The sequence below is a fragment of the Myiozetetes cayanensis genome, unplaced genomic scaffold, assembly GCF_022539395.1.
Source record: "Myiozetetes cayanensis isolate MyiCay16 unplaced genomic scaffold, myiCay2020 scf1, whole genome shotgun sequence".
Taxonomy (NCBI): Eukaryota; Metazoa; Chordata; class Aves; order Passeriformes; family Tyrannidae; genus Myiozetetes; species Myiozetetes cayanensis.
Window position 1 is genome coordinate 148,957,887 of NW_026086604.1, and position 20,837 is coordinate 148,978,723.

At 51.1% G+C, this 20,837-nt stretch overlaps 3 protein-coding genes across 3 annotated transcripts; 2 read left to right on the plus strand and 1 right to left on the minus strand.

The window, feature by feature from the left end:
* Positions 1–215: 215 nt before the first annotated feature.
* Positions 216–1,050, plus strand: MRPL55 (mitochondrial ribosomal protein L55). The gene is made up of 3 exons (XM_050310025.1): positions 216–453; positions 557–740; positions 867–1,050. Exons 1-3 carry the CDS (start codon positions 431–433, stop codon positions 1,023–1,025), a joined length of 366 nt encoding a protein of 121 aa, XP_050165982.1. The 5' UTR covers positions 216–430; the 3' UTR covers positions 1,026–1,050.
* Positions 1,051–1,284: 234 nt separating this feature from the next.
* On the plus strand, positions 1,285–4,564 carry CUNH1orf35 (chromosome unknown C1orf35 homolog). The gene is made up of 8 exons (XM_050309975.1): positions 1,285–2,187; positions 2,285–2,438; positions 2,533–2,578; positions 2,694–2,776; positions 2,879–2,951; positions 3,284–3,363; positions 3,658–3,804; positions 3,984–4,564. Exons 1-8 carry the CDS (start codon positions 2,094–2,096, stop codon positions 4,225–4,227), a joined length of 921 nt encoding a protein of 306 aa, XP_050165932.1. The 5' UTR covers positions 1,285–2,093; the 3' UTR covers positions 4,228–4,564.
* A 1,921-nt stretch (positions 4,565–6,485) lies between these two features.
* On the minus strand, positions 6,486–19,842 carry ARF1 (ADP ribosylation factor 1). Its single transcript, XM_050310011.1, has 5 exons — positions 19,708–19,842; positions 10,659–10,838; positions 9,897–10,007; positions 9,098–9,222; positions 6,486–8,099 (listed from the first exon to the last, which is right to left on the minus strand). Exons 2-5 carry the CDS (start codon positions 10,804–10,806, stop codon positions 7,938–7,940), a joined length of 546 nt encoding a protein of 181 aa, XP_050165968.1. The 5' UTR covers positions 10,807–10,838; positions 19,708–19,842; the 3' UTR covers positions 6,486–7,937.
* Between the last annotated feature and the right edge of the window lie 995 nt (positions 19,843–20,837).

The following is a 20,837-nucleotide window of genomic DNA, read 5'->3' on the forward strand; positions in this document are numbered from 1 at the left end:
GAGAACAGCGCGGGAGGGAGCGGGGAACGTGGGGGAGCCATTGCGGGGCGGCTGCGCTGGGCAGAACGATGGGGTGGGGGGAGACACGGTGGGGCTGGACCATTGTGGCGATGGGGGGTGGGGAGATGTGCTGGGCTGAACCAATATCGGGATGGGGGGACCCCTGATGGGGCTGAACCATTATGGGGGAAGCGGGAAGCCAGGGCTGAACCATTGCAGGGCGGGGGAGGATGTGGTGGACTGAACCATGTGAGAATGGGGGGAGCCATCGCGGAGCCAGACCCTGCCAGGAGCTGTCGTGATCCCTGACAGGGAGGGGGTGCCGAGGGTCTCCCTGGTGTCACCGCAGGACCTCTCTCCTTGTCCCCAGGGTGTCGCTGGGCTGTGTCCCCTGCTCCGTGGAGGCCCCGAGTGTCCCGCCTGTGCTGGGATGGCCGCCAGCCGGGCCCTGAGGTGAGCGCGGAGGGTCTGGGACCTCCCCGGGGCAGCACCGGCTCTGTGCTGTGGGACGGGGCTTCACGTCCCCCCCACGGTGACCGCGTCCCCGTTCCCACAGTGTCCTGTACCCCCGGGCCGTGTCCCGGCTCCCTCCGGCCGCCTCCACCCGCAGCAATTCCAACCGCGCCGCCGTGTCCCACCTGCACCGGCAGCACTACGGGCGGCTCTACCCCGTCCTGCTGGTGGGCATCGACGGCTCCACCACCCGCCTGCGCTACCGGGAGCCCAGGAGGATCCTCATGGTACGGGGGGGAAGGGGATGGGGGCGAGGGAGACTCGTGTGGTGTCCCGGGCGGTGTCACATCGCGTCCTGGGGCGGGTGTCCCGCCGTGTGCCGGTGCCTCACGCCGTGTCCCCCGTGTCCCCAGCTGCCCCTGGACAGCACCACGCTGCCCGAGGCCGAGCGCAAGGCCCGCCTGCGCCGGCACTTCCCCGGCAAACCCAAGCCCAGGACCGAGGAGACCTTCGAGGGCATCGACCTGGAGACCTACAAGCAGTTCTGGAAGAAAGGAGCGCAGAATAAATAAACAAATAAATAACCCAAGCAGCCAACCCGAGCCGTGTGGTCGCGGCGCGGTTCCGCGGGGCTCCCCCGCGCTGGGCGGGCGGTGGTGCCGCCCGGCCCGTCCCCCGCCCGTGCCCGCGGTGGTAGCGGCGGGGCAGGCGCGCGGCGGCCGGAGGTGCGTGAGGGGAGCGGGGCGGATCGGGGGGATTTTTGGGGGGATTCGGAGGGGCCGTGTGAGACCCCCAAGGGTCCCACCAGCCTGCTGATCGCGCTCCCCCCATGCTGGGGGTGCAGGGATTTTCCTCCCCTCCCCCGGGGTGCTTCACACGCCCCCGGGACGGGCAAACCCCCTGTCAGGCCCTGCAGCTTCCCCAGGCCTGAACCCCCTCCCAAACCCAGACCAACCCCCCCCATTCCGGCCCTTCAGCCCCCTCCCAGACCCTGGAACTCTCCTCTCCCCGGCCCGTGCAACGATCTCCCCTCCAGGCCGTGTAACTCCCTCCCCAACCGCTCACACTTGTACCTGCCCTCCCCCGGGGCCCTGACCGCCCCTTCCTCCCAGCCCTCAACAGCCCATGCCCCTCCTGCCCCACCTTGGCCCTGCAACCCCCTGCCAGATCCTGATTTCCACACAGGAAATGTGATTTTCCTAGGAAATGTGGTTTCCCCCAGACTGTGATTCCAACTTCAGGCCCTGAACCCTCCCATCCAGACCATGACCCCCCTGCGCTTCCAGCACTGAAATCTCCCACCAACCTTTAACTCCCCCCCACATCAACCCTACAACCCCCTGCCAGACCATGAACCCCCCCAGTCCATAAAGCCCTCCCCTTCCAGCCCTGAACCCTTCCCCTCCCCTGAACCCTTCCCCTCCCCATGGAACTCCCTCCCAGCCCCTGAACCCCACTCCAAGCCGTGCCTCCCCCACCTCAGGGTTATACAACCCCCCACCTTTGGGGCACCACCTTTGGGGTCCCCCCACATCCAGGAGCGCCCCCAGGGCCGCACGGGGGGCCCAGAGGGGTAAATCCTTTTTTGCAGGTCACCCAACCCCTCCCCACAGATCTGCTGGATTTGGGGTCCCGGCACCATGTTCGGCTCGTCCCGGGGCGGGGTGCGGGGGGGCCAGGACCAGTTCAGCTGGGAGGATGTGAAGACGGACAAACAGCGCGAGAACTACCTGGGTAAGGGCTGGTCCTGCCCAAACCCACCCTGCCCGCCCCTGCCTGTGTGGTTTTGGGGTGCCGGTGGAGGTTTTTTTGGGGCTGTTTGTCCCCACAGGGAACTCGCTGATGGCACCGGTGGGGCGGTGGCAGAAGGGGAAGGACCTGACCTGGTACGCCAAGGGCAAGAAGGACACGGCCCCGCCGCTGTCCCGGGAGGAAGAGCTGGCTGCCGTCCGCCTGGCCGAGGAGGAGGCCATGATGGCAGCGCTGTGAGTCCACACACCCCACACACACACCCCCTCCCCAAAAACAGGGGGTGCAGAGCCTCTCCCCCACACGCATCACCCGCTTCTGTTTCTGTAGGGGCTACAAGAACGTGAAGAGGCAGCCCACGGGCCTCAGCAAGGAGGTAATGGGGGCACTGTGTGTCCCCCCTACATCCCTGGGGGGTGTCCCCTCCCCTTGGCTCTTTTTTTGGGAGGGGGGACACGCCCAGGATGCTCTTCCCCCTCCCCTTCCCACAGGACCTGGCTGAGGTTTGCAAACGGGAGGGCGCCGAGCGGGACGACAAGGACGTGGATCGGGTGGTGGGTTTGGGCAGCTCCAGGTAGGGAGAGAGGCAGGGGGGGATCCCACACTGATTCCAGGGCAGTCAGATTTGCTGATTTTACCTTTTCTAAGGTTTTTTTTCCTTGTGATCTCTCCCCAGTGGCAGTGCCGGCCGGGTGATGCTCTCCAAGGAGGACAAGGAGGCGGCCAAGATGGGGCTCTCCGTCTTCACGGTACAGCACTGCTTGTGTTGTCCTTGGGAGGTTAAGAGACAGGAAAAGGCAAAAAATGGAATATTTTAACTTAAAATGTTTAAATACTTATTTAAAACCCAACCTGGGTGTTGTAGCAGAGAGACCTGAAGGAGCTGCCCGTGTCCTGAGTTAATTTGTGGGGTTTTAATTTGGACACAGCTTTAATTTTTCTCCCAGATTTCATTTAATTTTATTTCGGCTTTTTTCAAATTTCATTTTTAAAGGGGAAAAAAAAATCCCTTTTTCTTGTAATTCAAAGCTATGGGCTCACGGACTTGCTCCCTGTTTTTCCCCCCCTCTCCAAACCCTAGCACCAGAAAGTCTCCAGCAGCCCTGAGACATCTGGCTCCAGGAAGAAGCAGGAGAAGGAGGAGAAGGTGGAGGAGAAACGGTGAGGAGTTTTCCCACTTTGGTAGGAAACCACCTGAAATGGCCTGGTTTTTACAGGGAATATTTTGTAAAATGCTTCCATGGCTCCCTTTGGCATCGGGTTTTTCTGCATCTGCCTGAAAAACTCTGCTTTTCTCCCCAAAACCTCTGTTCTTTTTTATTTCTGTGGGTTTTTCCTCGGCCAAAGGATGTGGTGGGATGTGCCTGGAGGGAAGGATGGGGATGAGTTTTTGGAGGAGCCAGAGGGATGCACAGGGCAGGGATTCTCACCGTTTGATCTCTGTCTTCCCTGCAGGCCAGAGAGCAACAAAAAATCCAAAAAGGAGAAAAAGAAGAAGAAAAAGAAGAAACATAAGAAGGAGAAGAAGAAGGACAAGGACAAGCATCCCAAGAGAGACACTGCCCCATCGTCCTCCGACTCTTCTCCGGATCGGGAAAAGAGGTATGGGCAGGGATGGGAGCTGAGCCCTGGTCTTGGGGCATCACCCCTGGAAAACGAGATGAAGGATTTAGGAGAGCACTTAGGAGGTCTGGCATTCCAAAAACCCGTTTTGCACCTCCAGAATCACCTTGTAGGTGTCCCCGGTGTCCCTGCTGCCACTCACCCTCCTCTCCCTGCAGGCACCACCGCAGGAAAGCACAGCAGCACTCGGAGACATCGCGGCACGGCAGCCGGCGCCGGCACCACTCGGATTCCTCTGGGAGCAGCGGGGATTCCGGGCGGGATTGCGGGCGGAGGCAGAGCAGGGACAGGGACGGCCGCGGCCACCACCCATCCCCCCGGCGCAGGGGCAGGAAGAGGAGCAGGAGCAGGACCCCCCCAGCCCGCGGGGTCAGGCAGCGCCACGACACTGACTCGGACTGAGGGGGAGCCTGGGATCGTTCCAGGGAGATCCCACAGAGCAGTTCTGGTTTTGGAGGTGGATCCATGAAAAAAGCCGCAGCTCTGCAGGCGCAGAGTCCGGCAAAGGGCATTAAGGTTGTGATGCCAACAGCCCCTGCCCACCCCTGGGGGCAGCAGGTTCTCAGGCCCCTTCCTCTTCATCCCTGGATCCATCCACCCATCCAGGCAGGATTTAGCACGGATGCTGTGGGGTGAGGGCTGGTGCTGGGATGGTTCCAGCTGTGGTGCTGGAAATGCTGTGGATACCTCATGTTTATGTACAGAAACTTTGGAAGAGATGATTATTGTTATTATTTTATCTTCTTTCCCCTGCCCTCGAGTACCTGCCAGCACAGCAGTTGGAAGAGTTTCCTTAAACATTCCCTAAATTCACAGCTACATGGAGGGGACCTTAAAGCTCATCCAGTTCCACTCCCTGCCATGGGCAGGGCCACTTTCCACTATCCCAGGTTGCTCCAAGCCCCAGCCTGGCCTTGGACACTTGAAATAATTCCTTGGCTGATGGGGAGACGGATGGGATCAGTGTCGCCCCCCAGCCACATCCACCCACCCCAGGGAGCAGCAAACTCCATTCCCATCTGGGATTTAAACCCTCCAAACATGAGTATTTATGTCCTGGGTGCACTGGAAAAAGGGAATTTCACATCACTAAACAGGAACACTGCCGAGCAGCTCCGGAGTGTCTCCGGGTCCAGCAGGGCCGTGCCAAGCACAAGAGCCTCGTTTGTGTAATTAATGATGCAATTTAAGACAGGGAGGGTTTGTGTGTCTTGGTGGACAAAGGCCCAGGGGGATGGGGGTGAGGAGCTGACAAAGCCCTTCTGTCCCCTGTCCCTCCCTGGCCGTGAGCACGTGCTGGGCACCGGCAGAGGGAGAGGCTGCAGAGCAGCCCCGACCTTCGGGGATCCCCCACACCCAGAGGCTGTTTGGGGGGTGACAAACTCCTGGCAGGGTCACAGGGTTGTTCCTCATGGTCTGAGCAGCTCCAGCCCAGGGAGAGCAGGAGGAGTGGGGCTCTGACCCTGCTGCTGCTCACCAGACTCACAGCTCCACACGTGTCCCAGCCAGTGCCAGAGGTGCTGATGTGCCAAGCACGATGCCAGAGGGGCTGTGGCACAGCTGTCCAGCTCTTCTGAGCTTTCTCCTGCCTCTCCCGTGTCAGAGCTCTCCCTCTTCCTATTTCACACTCCAAGACCTGAGTAAAACAGTTGGAGAAATATGGATAAGCCACAACTGAGGGTGAGGGGGGATGTGAAGGAGCCCAGCCCCACTGAAGGGCTGCTCACCCCATACCCTTCCCTGCTCAGCTGCTCCACCGGTTCCTGGGGGACTGGGCAGGATCCTTTCCCCTGGGTGGCCAAAATTCTTGAGAGGCCAGTCCAGCCCAGAACAGAGCAAACAAAGCCTGTGTCTGCCCAGAGCAGAGGGCAGAGCACATCTCCCACAGGTCCCATAACAGCAGCACATTCCCTATGTTTTCCACAGCAAATGGGATCCTATCCCAGCTGCCCCTTCACATTCAATTCTCTCCCAGAACGGGAACAGAGAGAGGTCCTGCCCTATTAGGGATGCAAAAATCCTGACTCAGAGCTTGACATTCCAAAGGGAGACCAACCTGACTCGCAGGAGGTTTGGGATCCCCTTTTTCCCAGTGCTATTTACCCTCTACGGCCACAATCCTTGTTACCCATCCAGGACCCCAGGTTTCCCTGCTGGGAATTCGCTCTCTAACCTGCATGACAGACCTTTCATCCTACAGCTGGCCAGCCTGTGTCCTGGGGAATCTCCAGCCAGGAAAACAGGCAGCTCCTGCCTGGCAGCCCGAGCTTGACCAGCAGCAGCTGTCCCGGATCCAGAGGGGACTGCAGAAGGGAAAAATGCAAAACAGAGTTTAAAAAGGCAGAATTCCTATTTTCCCCCACAAAACTGCTAATTCACAGATCCTGTTATTAAATGGGATCAGCAGGGGGAACAAATCCAACGAGGGAAGTGATGGAGCAAACAAAGAAGCTGCAATGATCCCCTGAGGCAATGAAGTGACTCCAGTGACTCCAACTCCATCACCCACCACTTCACCTGCAGGATTCCTACCAGGAATGATAACATTACTTGGGAAACATAGGAGATATCCTCAAATTTCCATGCAAACTGGGGTTGGGTTTGGATCCAGCACACGGCCCTGCACAAAGATGATACAAACAACACCATACCAGAGCAAGTTTCATGAAACTTTTTATTCAACAAGTATATCATGATTCTGCCAAGATGATCGAATGAACAGCAAGGCATAAAAAACATGAAATAGTTAAGAGATTTTTATTCTAATAGCTTTAATTACAGTGCTTCTTTGTCGAAATGAAAACTGAAAACAAGTATACAAAACAGTTGATTACTAATTGTGTATTGAAAGCAATAAAGGTTTCCACAACACTAAATAAACCAGTTCTGATAGTTCCTCGAGTTAAAGTTTTTAACAGCTCCAGCTTCTTCAGTGTTTATCAAAATACAAAAGAAAAGTAAAGAGGTCTTTTTTTTATTTTTCTGATGGCAAATCTGAACCTTGCAGTATGAGGGATGCCAAGGGTTTTCACACATATACAGATATGGGATTGTTCCAAAATGGGATTGAGTACTTCTAGAGTGGAATGACTCTCCAAACTCTCATGCTTTTTGTTTGTTTGTTTTTCCTAGACACTATACATAGATGTTTGGTGTTTTTCATGGCAATTCTTACGTTAAGTACAGTACTTTCTGCCTATAGAGCTCAGGACTAGGACAGGCTGTGCACCCTGTGGGAAGGTTTTGCCTCCTGGAGTGGTTTTACGCACAAGAAAAGTACAAAACACTTTTTGACAAATAACGACAGGCTAAAAATGTCGACTTCTGGAAATGATTCGAGTCCAATGGAAACGAGAAATCTCACCTGAACCAAAAGTCAGATGTTTAGCATGAGTCTGCAAAGCTCACCTAAACCAGGCCCAGCAAATCTTGTAACGGTTGTGAACGAGGATGAGCACAGACTACGAGCTACGGAAAGAGCCAGAGATCTACCGGTCATGATCTGTTCGTTAAGCAGATGAAGCTAATCGGGTGTCAATCACTGCCTCACCCTTTCAAAAGAATCAAGAGTCACCACATTAGAGCTGGAGCAGCAGAAGCGATGTCAAACGTTTTGTGTGCTGTGCTGAAGTGTTTTTACTTTTCCTTGTCTAGTTAAAAAAATACAGAATTCAGGTTAAAAACCAACCGCCAAAATGGATCTCACAGATCTCACAACCCAACCGAGGTGGAATTCAGCTCTACTGCACAAGGACCACTGGCAACCCTTTGTGTTATTAACCCAATTAAATCCCTTCCAGGTACTAAACAGTGACTTGATTCTTTACAATAAAAAAAGCTGAGTAATATTGCATAGGAGTACCAGAAACTGCCTCATTGGAAACAAAAACTATTTACATTAAATAAGAAACCTAACTGTTTTCAGGCTTGTATTTGCCACATTTACAGCATGATGCAATATATACTGTGACAAAAAAGAAATGAAAACAGCTTCCGGCACTCAATACCACAAAGTAGCACAGTTTGCCACATTAGAGTAAAGCGAAGGGCGAGTAGGAGGAAATAAGAGGGGGAAGGGGGTGGAAAAAGAGGGAAGAGGAAGGTTTATGGTTTCATTTCTGGTTTCGGAGCTGATTGGACAACCAGTCCAGTCCTTCATAGAGACCATCTCCACTAGTGGCACAGGTTGCCTGGATGTACCAGTTCCTGTGACGAAGGGAATGCAGTCCAAGTTTGTCTGTGATTTCTGCTGCATTCATCGCGTTCGGCAGGTCCTGGGGGAAGGAACAACAGTCATTGTCGCCCCCACCCTTTTGATCGGCGGCTTTAAAGGCATTAGAACCAAAGTTAAGAGCTCTCAGAACTTCTCTTTCAGAAGAACTCACTGGCTTGCTTTGATATTCAAGCCATTTCCCCTGCGCTGACAAAAAGCCTCACAGGTCTGACACCACCACCAAAAGCAAATATTATGGAATATTTCGTAGGGAAGCGAGACAGCTGATTGCTTGGATCGAGTCACCAAGCCCCACAGTGCTGATCCAAACCTGTTTTTACAATTCCAGCTCTGTTTCGCCCACTTTCCACTCAGGAAATCTTTTCTGTGACTGCACCTATGATTTAAGATCAACTTCTCTCCCAAATTACTGCCCTGCTGAGCACAGCTCCTGTGTACAGCCCACCTTTCCTGCTCCTAGACATGACTTATGGATTCTTCACCATCCCAGCTGAGCCTGTGCAATGATGAAGGGAGATGTTATTCCTCTTTACTAGTCATGTTTAAGGTCCTTGACATTTGGTTTAAGCTGCCAAGACCTTTACAAGCAATCAAAGGCAGAACTCTCAGCTCACAGGTCAACAACAAGGATTTGAAAAGTCACCCCAGTGCTTCCATCAACACCAGCAGAGCCCTCAAGCACCCTCAGTGAAGAATTCAGGGATGTTCTGGCATTCCAGACTTCCTCTCTGTTTGGAGGAAGCTTGGGCAGGTGCTTCACTTGAGCCACATCAACCTTAAAAATCAAACTGGTAGAATTTTCCCCTAAAACTGAAAACACATGAATTTCCATCGGCCAAGACTCCTTAGAAAGATGCTCCTTTCAGGTGAGAATTTAATCTGGGGTTTGCTGCCTTCAACACACCTGGATGGCCATTTACTGAGAATTTATCTATCATTTACCCTCAAAACATGACTGTCAAGGTCAAAATCTGGCACTTATGAGCATTTTGGACATTTTCAAGAGTTCTTGCGGAGTGACCCCTTTTCTGGGCATACCTGTTTGTTAGCAAACACTAATAGAACAGCATCTCTAAGCTCATCTTCTGCCAACATTCTCATGAGCTCTTCTCTGGCCTCGTTCACACGTTCTCTGTCATTGCTGTCAACCACAAAGATCAGACCTGGCGAGAAGGGAACAATCAGAATAAGCATTAATTTGAAGTTATTGGCTAATGATGGATAAATCTGGAGGTCAGAACTAAGCTCTGAAGAAAAAATAACCCACAACAACCCAGTACAGACGAGAAAAATACAGTTTTCTCATTACTGTGATCTCATGTCTGAGGGAAAGTCTGTTCCTGCTGAAAGCTGGTGAAAACTGGTGCCAGTTTGCATTTGTGTTTTTGGAGCTTGGGTGCTTCCCCCACATAACCACTTGGTATTTTCCAGGGAGCAGCAGCTCCTGGAGCCCTGTGACAGGACTCAAAGACAGGCACATTCCAAAGGCACAGCAGTGAAAGAGTGACAAGCTCTCAGCTCCTGGGGCTGCAGAGCCTGTAGTAAAGACTCTGCTTTGAAGTGAGGGCAGAGGGCTGTGACTCTGACAGAAGGAAAGCAAACTTCTGAGCTCCCTCTGAGTCACAAGGACAAGGAAGACTGGTTTCTGAATTTCCTCCCATCCCTCTTTGAACCTGCAGTGGCTTAAGAGAAGAGCCAGAGCAGCACACAAACACACCCTTTTATAATAATAATAAAAATAAATATTTCCATTCCCCTCACGAGAAACTTGCAAAATTATCTTAGTCAGGGTATTTAAAAAAAAAATTAGATTGTGGAAAGCTGTGATTTCACTCACCTTGTGTGTTCTGGAAATAATGGCGCCAGAGGGGTCTGATCTTGTCCTGGCCGCCCACGTCCCACACTGTGAAGCTGATGTTCTTGTATTCTACTGTTTCCACATTGAAACCTAAAATAGAAATGGTGGCACAAATCTCGGTTAAACATAGCTGGCCTATTGTATTTAGCAAGTCACACTCAGAATGTCAGCATTTTAAGAAGTTATCTTGAAATTTAACTTCATTTAAACAAGTAGCGTTGTACAGTGAAGCTCCCAAAGCAGAAAAATGTGGGTTGTCTGGGACTCCCACCATCACCCCCACACTGGGATCACGCCAATGAACAGCTCTAATTGCTACCTGAGCAGCTACAAAAGGCAGAGCAAACTATGTGGCTTCAAAAAATAAAAAACCCAGGGCTCTGAGAACTGCAAACTGGGTCTCTGCTCACCCTCAAAAAACCAAAAAAAAGATAAAAAAAAAGGTGTCACCTTCTGCTTCTCAGTCTCATTTACATGATGGTACACCTCAGTCAGGAGACAAACTGTCCTTCTGGGTCCATAAAGGCTCGTTCCACAAGTGACTGACAGAGGGGATGGAGTGAAAGAGCAGTCCCAAAATCCCCTGCCATGGCTGTGCCACCTTCACACCACGGCTTTGGCAAGGGTTTGTTCTGCCAGGCAAGCCACTTCAGCCAAGAGTGGTGGCTCAGATCAGGCACTGCCACAAACAGTAAGACCCAAATCTCAAAGCAATCAGTTATAGAAACGTGGAAGTCTTACCTATAGTAGGAATAGTAGTTACTATTTCACCGAGTTTAAGTTTGTACAAAATAGTTGTCTTTCCTGCAGCATCCAGGCCAACCATTAGAATACGCATTTCTTTTTTGCCAAAAAGGCCTTTGAAGAGGTTTGCAAAAATATTGCCCATGGTTGAGATATGTTCTCACTGGCCAGTGAAGTCTGGAGGGAAAAGATCAGAGTATCACTCAGGAGTTACCAACAGCTGTGCTCTGACCACAGCCTGAAAACCCACAGAAACCCACGCGAGAGAGAACCTGAATCATTTACAGACACCCCACACACAACTGGGCATGATTTTCTCCCATACTGAAGCAGCACAAAAATTAAGATATGCCAAAATTCAGTGCTCATGAAACAACCTGCTCTGAGTGCTTTAAATATCTCAAATATTCTTTCAGAGGTTTTGGCATTAAATGCTGTTCTCAGACTCTGTCTTGCAAAATTCACACAGTTGACCACTTGAGGTGTTCTCCCCCCCATTGTTACAGGATAATTTATCTGCAGCCAAAGTGTCATCATTAAACTTTTTCTAACTGATCTGCAGATAAACCCAGCTTTTGCTTAGCACAGCAATAGCTGGTGCCCCTTTTGTGAAGGAAACTGGGAATACAGCTTGGATTCTCTCCTGCTCAGAAGAGTTTCCTTCCTCCCCAGCCCTGAGGAAATGGCCTGTGAGCAGCACAAACACGGGGCAGTGTTACTTCCATCAGCATCAGGGGGAAACCTCCTGTAGGAAGCAAACTTAATTAATCAAACTTAACTATCCGAAATTAAGAGCTGCATTAAAAGAGCAGGTTGAGGAATGAACGTTCCTTCCTTCCCAGCCGGCACTTCGGGGTGATTACAGTGATTAACGTCACTGTAGGAGCTTCCTGTTTGGGGACTGCAGAAACTGTCTCTGCTCCTGCCCTCAGACCTCCCCGTGCCCTTGGGATGGGACTCACTGCGCTCAAATCCCCCCCTCTTTCCAAACTTACTCCTGCACAGTTCAGAGGGGGTTTGAAATCGCCAAGAGAATTAATATTCTGTTTATATAAGGCACGAAAAAGCAGCCTGGAAGCTTTCACAGAGTCATTATGGGGTGACAGGGACCGTTCACACCTTCACTGCTTCTCTTGGGTGTCAGTTTAAAAAGAAGAGACCGAGCCCAACTGAAAATTCAAGTTTCAGACACAAGACACACACACAGCCAAGACGTGTAACATTCAAAGAGTGAATTTCCTGTACACCAAATCGTGCAATTTAAAGCGGAGTATGAAGTTTGAGCCACCTGTGGAACATTCTCCGTGTTTAACGATGAAGCCACGCTCGAAGCAAAACTCTCACTAGAAGTAACACTTTGCAGAGTATCCATTTAAGACCATTCAAGAGAGTTTTGGGTTGAAAAGCACAAAATAAACCCCTCCTCCTGCTCTGTTTAGCTCTGTCCTAGGTATGTCTGAAGCTTCCTCACTCCACGCTGGGAAAGGTTTAAGCAGCTCTGTCCTCCTCAGGAAGCTTTGTTGGACACAGCTTTTGACCCAGAAGTTAAATGTTGTAACATTAACCCAGTCACATGTCCAAGCACAGGCAGCTCCACAGGGAAGTTCAGAGTCCACTCCAGAGTTCCTGGATGACATCAACCACCACGTCAACCTGCTGAAGCAACTCCAGTCAAAGAATCATTTCTTTTACAGGACTGAAGTTCAACGTGATCGAAACTTTAAAATTAAACTCCTGCCCAAACCAGACAGGGCAGCCTGTGGATTAAAACCAAACAGGAGGTTTAGAAGTTCCATGATTCCACCATTTCCTTCACATTCCTGCAGCACGACCGTGGGTTTTCCACTCCCCCTTGAATATATGGAGGTTGTACAAACTTGAAAATGAACTAGGAAGCAGAGAAAACAGATTTGCTGGAGTCCCCCTTTCTCCAGCTCACTCATCCAGAAGGGAATGGTCCAGCCCAGCCCAGAGCAGCAGCTCTGTCTGGGCTGGAGGGGAGGGAGCTCTAAAGCTTTCCTTTGTCTGGCTGCTCATGCCACCTCTATCTTCTGCTTCATCTGCAAAGCAACAGCCAGGGCTGAACTGTGACCTTTTACCAGAGCTCTGGTAACTCTTCAGAACGAGTTTGTGAGTTTTTGTGGCCAGACAACCTTACAAAGAAGGCCTTTCTTCTGTTTCTGTGTGTTTAAAAGCATAACAGGTTATCAAGAGCCTGGACTGATCACAGTAATGGGGTAACTGAACAAAATCTTGCCATTTACATCCACAACATCTTTCCACACTCTGAAGACGTCCCAGGCTGCTGGACAAGTTGCTTATACTTGGCACCAACAGCAGTGAATCCCGTTAGCTCCTTGTTTTCCTGGCAGCTATTTCCAGGTCAAGTCTGCCCTTCGCCACTGAAGCTGCTTTTATACCACCCATCCTCCCCCTATTTTTACTTTCTGTGAAGAATAAGAAGCTAAGACACAGTTAAGCAGTTGGGTTCCATTTCCCTCTTATTCTCTTCCACATTCCTGTTATCCAAACCACTCCTGTAACTTATTTGGTACTTCAGGGTAGGTGGCATTCCAGAAAGTCCCATTTATTTTTATAGGCAGCACAGTGCAGTTTACAGCCCACCCACCCCTGGCAACACGAGTGTGTTTAGATGTTGACTAAAAAAGCAATTGAATCACTGCTAAAAGAAAAACACCAGGAGAAATCCACCCGCAGAACTCCCACAAACTGTTGTGGTTCCCACTGGTGACGTGTTGGATGTGGCTGGGACAAAGGACAGGGTTCATCCTGTGCCCAGCAGTTGGTCCCAGTCATCCATTCCCACAGCAAGGGAATCATTCCCAGGGTTTGTGCTGCACACTCCTGTCCCTGCAGTGTCACACACAGACGCTGCCACAGCAGAAACTGCCCCGACAGCCCAGAGCTGCTTCCCAGGACTTCACTGCCTGTTAATGCAGCTCAGCTGAGGGATCACGGGATCCCACTGCACTCCAGGGTTAAACTTTAATTCTCATTTCAGCCCACTGCTTGGACAGTCTCAAAATACGAGGAAATTTAAGATTCTTTTAAATTAACAACAACAACAACAAAAAAATCCTGTCATTTTCCAGGCATCTCCAACCTTTGCAGTCTGTATCACAACTCACCAATATTCCAAACTGAAGCTGAACTTCCTCTTTCCCTCCACCCAAATGTTGTCTGTAGTTGCTACCCTGATCGTTTTTGGAGTAAAATTCCTGAAAACATAAAAGACTACGTCTCGTGAGCCGCTTGTACTCCTTGAGCACATCCTCAAAGGAGGGATCCATCAGGCTAAGCGGGGAGATTTGCGTATGAAAGGGAACATTTAAATAAACAACACAAGAGTGTTTTCCCTCAGCACGACTTCACCTCCTGGGAAACGGCTGCTCAGCGGCCCTCACCAAAGCCAGATCCCCCCAACTCGGAGCTGTTGGGGTGATTTGTTCCTCCCTGAAGGGCTTGGACAACGCTGCACTCCAGCCCAGCAGCAGCGAAAACCTGTCGGGCAGGTTGGGCTCGGGTACAATGCACCATCGGGAAAGGGTAGGACAGGCGGTCAGTGGATAAGTTACAGTTTCACTTCAGGAAACAAAGTATTTTCAGGCTGTTTTCTAGTAAGTGATACATTTAGATAAGCAATTAGGAGAACAGGCAGCCCTTTGCAGAGAGGCTCGGTGTAATGAGTTAAAAATGAATGAGTGTCTGCAACAGCAGAGGCCTGGTGGTTGTTAAAGTGATACGGCCCAGGAGGAGAAGCAGAATTTGCTTTTATTAATTGTAGGCGGTTAGAACAAGAGCTCTGAGGAATAACTCAGGGCCAAAGAGCATTAAACACTTAATCATCCGCAGCGTTTTATAGTTAAACATCTGTTAATGCATTTTAAAGTCACCTCGTTCAGGCTGCTTATGGGGAGGGGTCAAATCTGCTGCTTGACCTCCAAAGGTTTTGGGTGAGCCCAGGGGAGTGCGATCAGAAGGGTTAGGGAGGTCAGCAAAGAGAGTTCGACACACCTTGAAATTGCCACAAAAACTTCATTTTACACCTCTGGAAAGGTGCTTTTCAGCAGACAGATTCAACTTCCTTGAGGCAGGAGTTGTGAAAAATGCCACGATTTCATCGGGGTTTAGTTCTGTCTCCCTGGGACCTTCCTATCATGTTTGAGATGCCCATTTCAAGGAGAGATAAACACGGTGCCACACTGGGCCACACAGTCTGAATCAGACAAAATATTAAAGCACAAGCTAAACCTCCCCCGACAGCTGCAGATTTACCAAAAAGCTGTTTCCCAGTAGCTTTCTGCACCTTATCCTATCTGCCTGGGCACCTCTGGCAGACAAAGGATTTACTGCCAAAATGCATCTCAATTTAAAGGAAAATCTACTTGACATTGAGGTAAGCATTAACCCCATGTCTAAAACAGTTAGAAAAGCCCCAAATCTTTAATTCCTTCGTATCAGTCACAGGGGAACAAAAATGCAGCAATTTGTTATTTCCCAGAAATATTGATTTGAAATGCAGTCAGCTCTCATTAGTTGCCCTGTATCATGTTTTTAATTCACAGCATTCTAGAAGGTTTTAAATTAAACTGTCAGGAGAAGCAAAACATTCCTACAAGAGATCACCAAACCAATTGGAAAATAAGAAGTGAGAAAGTCTTTTAAAAAAAACCCAAAAAAACCAAACAGCCAACCCCAACAGCTGTTCCTGGTGTTACATGCAAGAACAACTGGCAAATAATTCAAAGTGCAAATCGAACTCAGCAGCCTGTTCTTCACAACATAAAGTGTGATTGAAAAGAGAATGTGAGAAGTGATCCAACGAGAATAGCGCACTGCTAAAATTTAGGAATTATCCAGAGCCCCAGTGCTCACACCCCCACTCAGCAGGAAGAGCCTTCAGCACTGATGTGTTCTTTTGAACTTGGAGTAATTTCTTTACAGATTAAAGTGCTCTGCTACAGCAAATTTTGAAGAATGCTCTTGATCACAACACCTCTTTATACACAGCCAGGATGGCCCAGTACACTACTCCAGTAAGGATATATTCCACTGTTATTTAAGAGTTGTTTGGGGGCCTTCCACATCTGATATCCCAAGAGATGAGTATTTATCAACCCAAACTCTTTCACCTGGGGGCTTTGACACTGAAATTTAGCTGAATTTTGATTTATTTTAGACCACACTAACATCACTAGGCACAGACCAGATGTAAAATTGAAGAGTAGCTGACAGGCAGGTTCTTTCTTCACCAGGTGATTGTCCTGCACTTAAACACCACTGAAATAAAGGTGATGGCAAGAACCTCTTCATTAAGTCCCAACTCATTAATAATTTTAACTATTAGAGCTGGAGGAGCGTTGGAGATCAACACTGACCACTGCAAGGATTTCCCACCAGAAACTGGTGTTTCTGCCAAGCCTGAGATGGAAAAAGTGTCCTGAAGGATCATGACCTTGTTATTTGAGTTTCAGGGGAGGTCAGAGGAAAGGTACCAGCACTGAAGCATCCTGTGAAATACCAGTTAAAGATCCATAACTGCAATTGCACCTAAAGGGGAATAATTTGGATTTGGCCACCGAAGGCTTGCAGGGATCAACAAAAAAGCCTCAAAAGCATCTGCATGTTTGAGGCAGATGGAGAACATGCCACCCCCAAGGGAAAGGAAATCTCCTTCTGCAGCACCTTCATTGAACCCAAGCAGGTTGAACTGTTTGCTGCTCACACACAGTTACCCAGATCCTGCATTTCTCTCTTGAGAGAACTGGGAACGGAGTGGCAGGAAAACAGAAAATAGTTCCACTCACAAGATCAAAACAAGGACAAAAGAGCATATTTTCCTCTGGGGTCATGCCTATTTCTCAGACACAAGAACTCTCTCCAAAAATAGTGGTCAGAATAAGAAGTCAGCATCAAAGAGAGAGGGTTGCTTGGCTCGGTACTCAAACCCCAAGAGTTATTCCCTTATTCTCACCTTCAAGCAGGGAAAACAAACTCTTGCTGTTTCAGCACAAAAATCTCCCAACTATTTTAAGGAGTTCCACACTACCAACAAACCAACCCACAGGAAAAACAGGGATCTGGGCTGAAAAATAGTTTTTTTAAAGGACAGGCTGACAGGTGGGAAAGCACAGAGGGAGTCACATCCATCACCTCCTGGTGGCTGCTCAGGAAATAACGTGGTGCCAACAATGCAGTTGTGACACCCAAGAGTGGCCTCTGTGCCTCTGTGTTCACCAGTTTAACACTGGGCACACCGGTGTGAGAACTGGGCATTATGTGCAGTTGTTTTTGTGAGGCTGAGCTGTTCCTGAGTTAAAAAAAAAACGTCAGTTTTAAGCCAAATATCCTGTTATTCATTCCTGGTAACTGGGCACTAAGTCAACATTTACACTCATAGCAGAAATGGCAAGAACTCACACAGGAGCTCCAGCAACGACAGTGGGGTTTGGTTTGGGGGAAAATGCCAGGGCAGAGCCTGCACAGGGAGCTGGGAGGGAACAGGAGCTGTGTTAGAGCTTCAGCAGAACTGAAAGCTCAGCAGAAGCAGCAGCAGCACAACCCCTGACGTTTGTGTGTGTTGAAAACAAGGAATAAAATCGGACCCTCGCAAGCAGAAAGACAAAAATGCTGAATTACACAGAAAAACAGCTGCTGTAGTAGGAAGCTGATTAGAAACTTCTCTGCTCATCAGTTAAAGAAAGGGAATAATGGCTGAGGATGGCACCAGCTCTGACACAAGCTCTGTAGCATTCCAGGAGCAAAACTTCCAAGAGATTTCTATAAAAAGAAATCGGAACTATTCCTTTTCGGATAAAATTAACTTGGGTTCACTGAATTTACCCACTGTAAAACAAGCTGGGTGGGTGCTGAGATCCATAAGAGCTGCTGCTTGAGAAGTCACTCTTCAAAAATAAAAGGTTGTTTTAGGAACAAAAGCTGCTGGGGTGTGTAAAGGTGGCTCCTTCAGCTTCACCAGTGCGGATTTAAATGGGATTTTGGGCCCTGAGCTTTTCCTCCTTCCCCAGTTCATGTCACCAGTGGCTTATCTGATAATTACCTGTGTGAACGCTGCTGCTTGGAGCAGCTGGAGCACAGTTTGGAGAACTACCAGGACCAAAATCCAGCCCCTACTCCCACCCACACCCACACACACACTTGGTTTGCCTTGGAAAAGCTGCGACTGGTCCTGCCCCCTTCTCCTGGTCAGCATGAGTAACACTCACAGGGAGCTCAGCACCCAGCACTGCTCCTGCCCAGTCCCTTCCCCATTCCAGCTATTTCACAACCAGGAAACCTTAAAAAAAAAAAAAAAAACAACACACCACCCAATCAGTGAAATTCACATTCGGGTGTTTGGCTTCTGACAGGGTTTACATCACAAACACGAAGGGTGCTGAGGGGACACAGCTCTGCCCCAGACGTTTTCGCTGCTCAGGATGTTCCACCTTGGCAGAAGCACCGACAAACCCGGCAAAGCAGCTGAGCTGGAGCCGCAGAGGGCTCAGGTGAGGCGAGTTTCCTCACCCTTTCACCCAGTGCAATTAACTCCAGCAGGGAAAGCAGCCCAACAGGGCTCTCCAGCGCTGCAGATGCGTTTGGGACAGAGGAAATCGGTGCATCAAACCCACACGCTTTCCCTTCAGAGAACCCCCTTATCGACAAGGCTGCACTTCTACTTTATTCACTTGTGAACCCCATGAATAAAAGCAAAATAGCCCCGTCCCTCAGTTCAGCCACACTTCCTTTTTTTTTTTTTTTTTTCCTTTCCTACAGAAGTGCTCCAAATCAGCAGCAAAAATAGCAATAACGATCTCGCTGAATGACCTTGGAAAAAATCCACCTTTTGCCTCGATTCTCTCTGCCTGAAAAATAAGGTTAATGGAATACCCTGCAAAGGGGGTGCTGCGAGCCCGGCGAGGCAAAGCTCAAAGTATCAAGCAAACAGCTGGATTTTTTTTCGTTATTGACAAAGCCACCATTTCGACAGCCACACCGACCTCTGGTTGAGGGCTCTTAATCAACCTGTGGAATTTGCTTTGGCAAAGAGCGGGGCGGCAGAGCCACAAGGTCAATGTCAAACACAACAACATTTGGGCAGTTTTCACCACCCCACACGGGAGTTTTCGGCCGCTCTCTCCGCCGGGGCAGGGCTGGGCTATCGCTTCGTTCCCCCGCGGGTTTATCAGCCCCAAGGATCGCGTTCGGCGCTCGCAGGGGCAGGACGGAGTATTTTCAGGGAGAATATAATATCCTCCCCACCGGCAGCAGGGAAAGCTGATCTCCCGCACCGCCAGCCCCGAGCCGCGGCAAACAGAGCTGCCGGCTCCAGGGTATAAAGCTCAAACTCCTCGGCCCGGCAGAAACACCAACTCAGCAGCCAAGGGCTTAGAGAGGAAAAAAACAACCAACAAACCAACCTCTGCGCCCCACGAGTTTCACCCAAGCCTCGTTTCCCCTTCCAGAGGAGGGGTTTAGGGGGCACGGGGAAAGGAGGAAATGCCTCTCCCTGCTCCTCGGAGCCGTCCCCGGGCGGGGCAGAGGCCGGAATGAGCGAGTTTGGGGAAGGGAGGACGAGCCCATCCCGTCTGATCCCATCGCTAGAGGGAGCGGGGCCTTGTGCAGCTGTCGGCGAGCCGGAGCGATCCCCCTTTCCCACCCTTTCCCACAGCATATCCCACCCCTCCGGCAGGGGAGAGGAAAGGCCCAACACCCCCCCCCCAATCACACAACCCCCAAAAGGCGTGAGGGGCGGATGGGGCAGCGCCGCTCACAGGGGCCTCCGGTGGGGGAATGAGAAGGGAAAAAGAAGGAACGAGAAAGAAAAAATGAAGGAGTGAGAAGGGAAAATGAAGGAATGAGAAGGAACGATAGGCAAAGAGCCGCCCGGCCGCGCTCCCTCAGCGCCCGCCGCCGCCTCCCCTCAGCGCCAAGGCCGCAGGGCGCGGGCGCGGCGGGAGGAAGGCGAAGAGGAGGGAAAAAGGGCTCGAAGGGAGGGCGAAAGGTAAAGCGCCGGCAGACCCACCGGCGTCGTGCGGAGGAGCGGAGCGGTGCGTGTGGCTGCGCTCGGAGGGTCCCGCTCGGAGGGCCCGGCCGCGATCCGCCCTGGAGCACAAGATGGCGGCGTGAGGGGCCACGTCAGTGCCCGCCCCGCGCGCGGCACCGCGGGAAATAGAGGGGGGCGGGGCCTGCGGGGAGGGGGCGGGGCCACGGCGGGAGAGGCTGCAGTGGCGGAGTGGGGGCGTGGCCTAGACGATTGAGGGCGTGGTTTAGAGTGGGAGTGGGCGTGGCCACTGCAGGGAGTGGCGGCGCGGGGAATGAGCTGTGGGCGTGGCCTGTAAAACAAGGGCGTGGTCAATCATTCGGGGCGTGGTTTATGCGTGACCACGCCCACCGCCCGTGCGGGCGCGTGACAGGACGGGGAGCGCGCGGGGTGCGGGACCGGGACCCTCGGGAATTCGGGAATGCGGGCGAGGGGGACCGTCCCTTCCCCTGCCCTGCACCGCCCCCCCTTTTCCCTGCACCGTTCCCCTTCCCCTGCATTATTCCTTGTTCCCTGCACCGTTCCCTTTCCGTGCATTATTCCTTGTTCCCTGCACCGTTCCCCTTCCTCTGCATTATTCCTTGTTCCCTGCACCGTTCCTCTTTCCCTGCATTATTCCTTGTTCCCTGCACCGTTCCTCTTCCCCTGCATTATTCCTTGTTCCCTGCACCGTTCCCCTTCCGTGCACCATTCTCCTTTCCCTGCATCATTCCGTTTTCCCTGCACCGTTTCTTCTCCTTCCCTTCACCCTTCCCTCTTTCCCTGCACTCTTCTTCTTTCCCTGCACAATTCCCTTTTCCCTGCAGCGTTCCCGCCATTCCCTGCATCATTCCCCTTTCCCCACACTGTTCCCCCTTCCATGCACTCTTACCCCTTTCCCTGCACTATTCCCCCTTCCCCCCACCATTCCCCTTCCCTGCATCGTTCCCCCTCTTCCTGCACCATTCTTTCTCCTTCCCTACACCCTTCCCCTTTTCCTACAGAGTTGCCCTTTCCTTTCACCCCCATTGCATTCCCTTGCATCATTCCCCCTTTTCTGCATCACTCCCCCTTCCCTGCATCATTCCTTCCCCTTCCTCAGTTTCCCTATGCAAGGAAAATCCTTGTAATTT

Coding starts and splice junctions, on each gene's coding strand:
- MRPL55 (XM_050310025.1), top strand. CDS start 431: ATGGCCGCCAGCCGGGCCCTGAG. Junction 454..556: donor GCCGCCAGCCGGGCCCTGAG/GTGAGCGCGGAG, acceptor CCGTTCCCACAG/TGTCCTGTACCCCCGGGCCG. Junction 741..866: donor AGCCCAGGAGGATCCTCATG/GTACGGGGGGGA, acceptor CCGTGTCCCCAG/CTGCCCCTGGACAGCACCAC.
- CUNH1orf35 (XM_050309975.1), top strand. CDS start 2,094: ATGTTCGGCTCGTCCCGGGGCGGGGTGCGGGGGGGCCAGGACCAGTTC. Junction 3,364..3,657: donor GAGAAGGTGGAGGAGAAACG/GTGAGGAGTTTT, acceptor TCTTCCCTGCAG/GCCAGAGAGCAACAAAAAAT. Junction 3,805..3,983: donor TCTCCGGATCGGGAAAAGAG/GTATGGGCAGGG, acceptor CTCTCCCTGCAG/GCACCACCGCAGGAAAGCAC.
- ARF1 (XM_050310011.1), bottom strand. CDS start 10,806: ATGGGCAATATTTTTGCAAACCTCTTCAAAGGCCTTTTTGGCAAAAAA. Junction 10,008..10,658: donor AACTACTATTCCTACTATAG/GTAAGACTTCCA, acceptor TTTCTATTTTAG/GTTTCAATGTGGAAACAGTA. Junction 8,100..9,097: donor TAGTGTTTGCTAACAAACAG/GTATGCCCAGAA, acceptor TCCTTCCCCCAG/GACCTGCCGAACGCGATGAA.